This window comes from Myotis brandtii, unplaced genomic scaffold, assembly GCF_000412655.1.
Source record: "Myotis brandtii unplaced genomic scaffold, ASM41265v1 scaffold186, whole genome shotgun sequence".
In the NCBI taxonomy this organism is placed as follows: Eukaryota; Metazoa; Chordata; class Mammalia; order Chiroptera; family Vespertilionidae; genus Myotis; species Myotis brandtii.
The window spans coordinates 2,107,316-2,108,768 of record NW_005356905.1 but is presented as its reverse complement, the minus strand read 5'-3'; the positions used below and the strand labels follow the sequence as shown (position 1 = coordinate 2,108,768).

General features: G+C 56.6%; 1 protein-coding gene across 1 annotated transcript in view; it reads right to left on the bottom strand.

Annotated features, from left to right (window-relative positions):
* IL12A (interleukin 12A) overlaps window positions 1-74 on the bottom strand; it is a 7,392-nt gene extending 7,318 nt beyond the window's left edge. Inside the window, 2 exon segments of the mRNA XM_014537974.1 lie at window positions 7-53; window positions 56-74. Coding sequence (XP_014393460.1) covers window positions 7-53; window positions 56-74 — 66 coding nt within the window.
* Between the last annotated feature and the right edge of the window lie 1,379 nt (window positions 75-1,453).

Here is a 1,453-nt window from a genome sequence, read left to right as displayed (position 1 = left end):
CGGAGCAGCAGCCGGCGGACCGCTGGGCGCAGCAGGTGAGGGCGGTGGTTGGAAGCCGACCCGGGGGGTCACATTTTTATAATTGCCCGGAGGCGCGCAGGACTTTCCCCGACTCAGATCACTTGCTTTCTCTCTCTCTCTGTCTCTACCTCAGCTTCTCGGTGACACGTGGAGTTGGGCCCGCGGGGCTGGCGGCGCTTTCGGATTAACTCCCCCGGGCCCCCGCCGCAGGGTCTCCGACGCCCCTGCCCCCAAATCCCAGTACCCAGCCCTCACCCCTCCGCCCTGCAGCGCCCCCTGCCGACGGAGCGCCTAGTGGTGCTACCCACTTTTTATCTAGTGTAGTGAGGATGTGCCCTGATGGCGTCCACCCGCCAGGTTCAGGATGGGGTTGGGCAATTGATTTATTCGTTCGCTAGTTCATTCGTCCGTCCGTCCGTCCTCCGTCCGTCCATCCATCCACCCATCTATCCATTCTTATGGTCTACAATGTACCAAGCGGACATTGTGCCCGGAGCGGAACACCTAGCGGTGAACAGATCCCTTTGGGGCACTGCCAGACCGAATCTGACTCAATGTGTTTTGCCCATGGGTACTATCTTAAGCATGAACAGGGATGAAACCAGACTATGTAATAACTTACTTTTTTTCAAGAATCCAGATTCTTTCAGAGTCTAGGAGAGAATCATGACAATGTAGTGGGATGGATGCTCAGCTCCTGGGAGGAGAAGCCAGAGAGAGGGCACCTCAGCAGGAGTAATGGGGGTGAAGCAGCAGCAAAGGCTCCCAAGAGGTCCCTCCTCAGCCCCCCACTCCCCCACCCCCTCTCCTGGTCCCCCCAACCTGAGTGTTGAAGGATGAATAGGCCTTAGACCACTTCCAGTGGAATGGGCGGCAGGTTCTAGGTAAGGGGAACAGTCATCAGAAGCACAGTCAGGAAGGGGAGGGCAAGTGGCTATCTAGGGGTCCTGCTGCCAGGGTGGGAGACTGGGCAGGATGATGAGGCCGTGCCATGAGATTGGTAGATGCCACGAAAAGGAGTGTACATTCTGCTGAGGGTGGTGGGAGCCTTCTAGAGCAGCGGTCACCAACTGGTGGTCTGTGAGGTCCGAAAAGTTGGTGACCGCTGTTCTAGACTGTTAGGCAGGATATATGGTCTGATTTGCATGGTGCAGAGATTTCTCCAGCAGTAGCATGGAGGATGGATCCCAGGAGTGGAGCGGAGGGAGCAGTTGGGAGGGTGTGGCCAAGGCCCCATTTAGAATGGAGAACAAGGGTGGACAGAGAGGGGCCAAGGCTGGGTAACTCTTCAGGTGTAAGGGCCAGACAGACACTGAGAATATTGAATGGAGGTTGTACCAGGTCCTGCACAGGGGTTCCTGGAAGAGGGGAGTGAGTTTGGAGGCGACAGTGAGAAGTTCCATTTTGGATGTGCTGGGTTTGAGATTCCTGT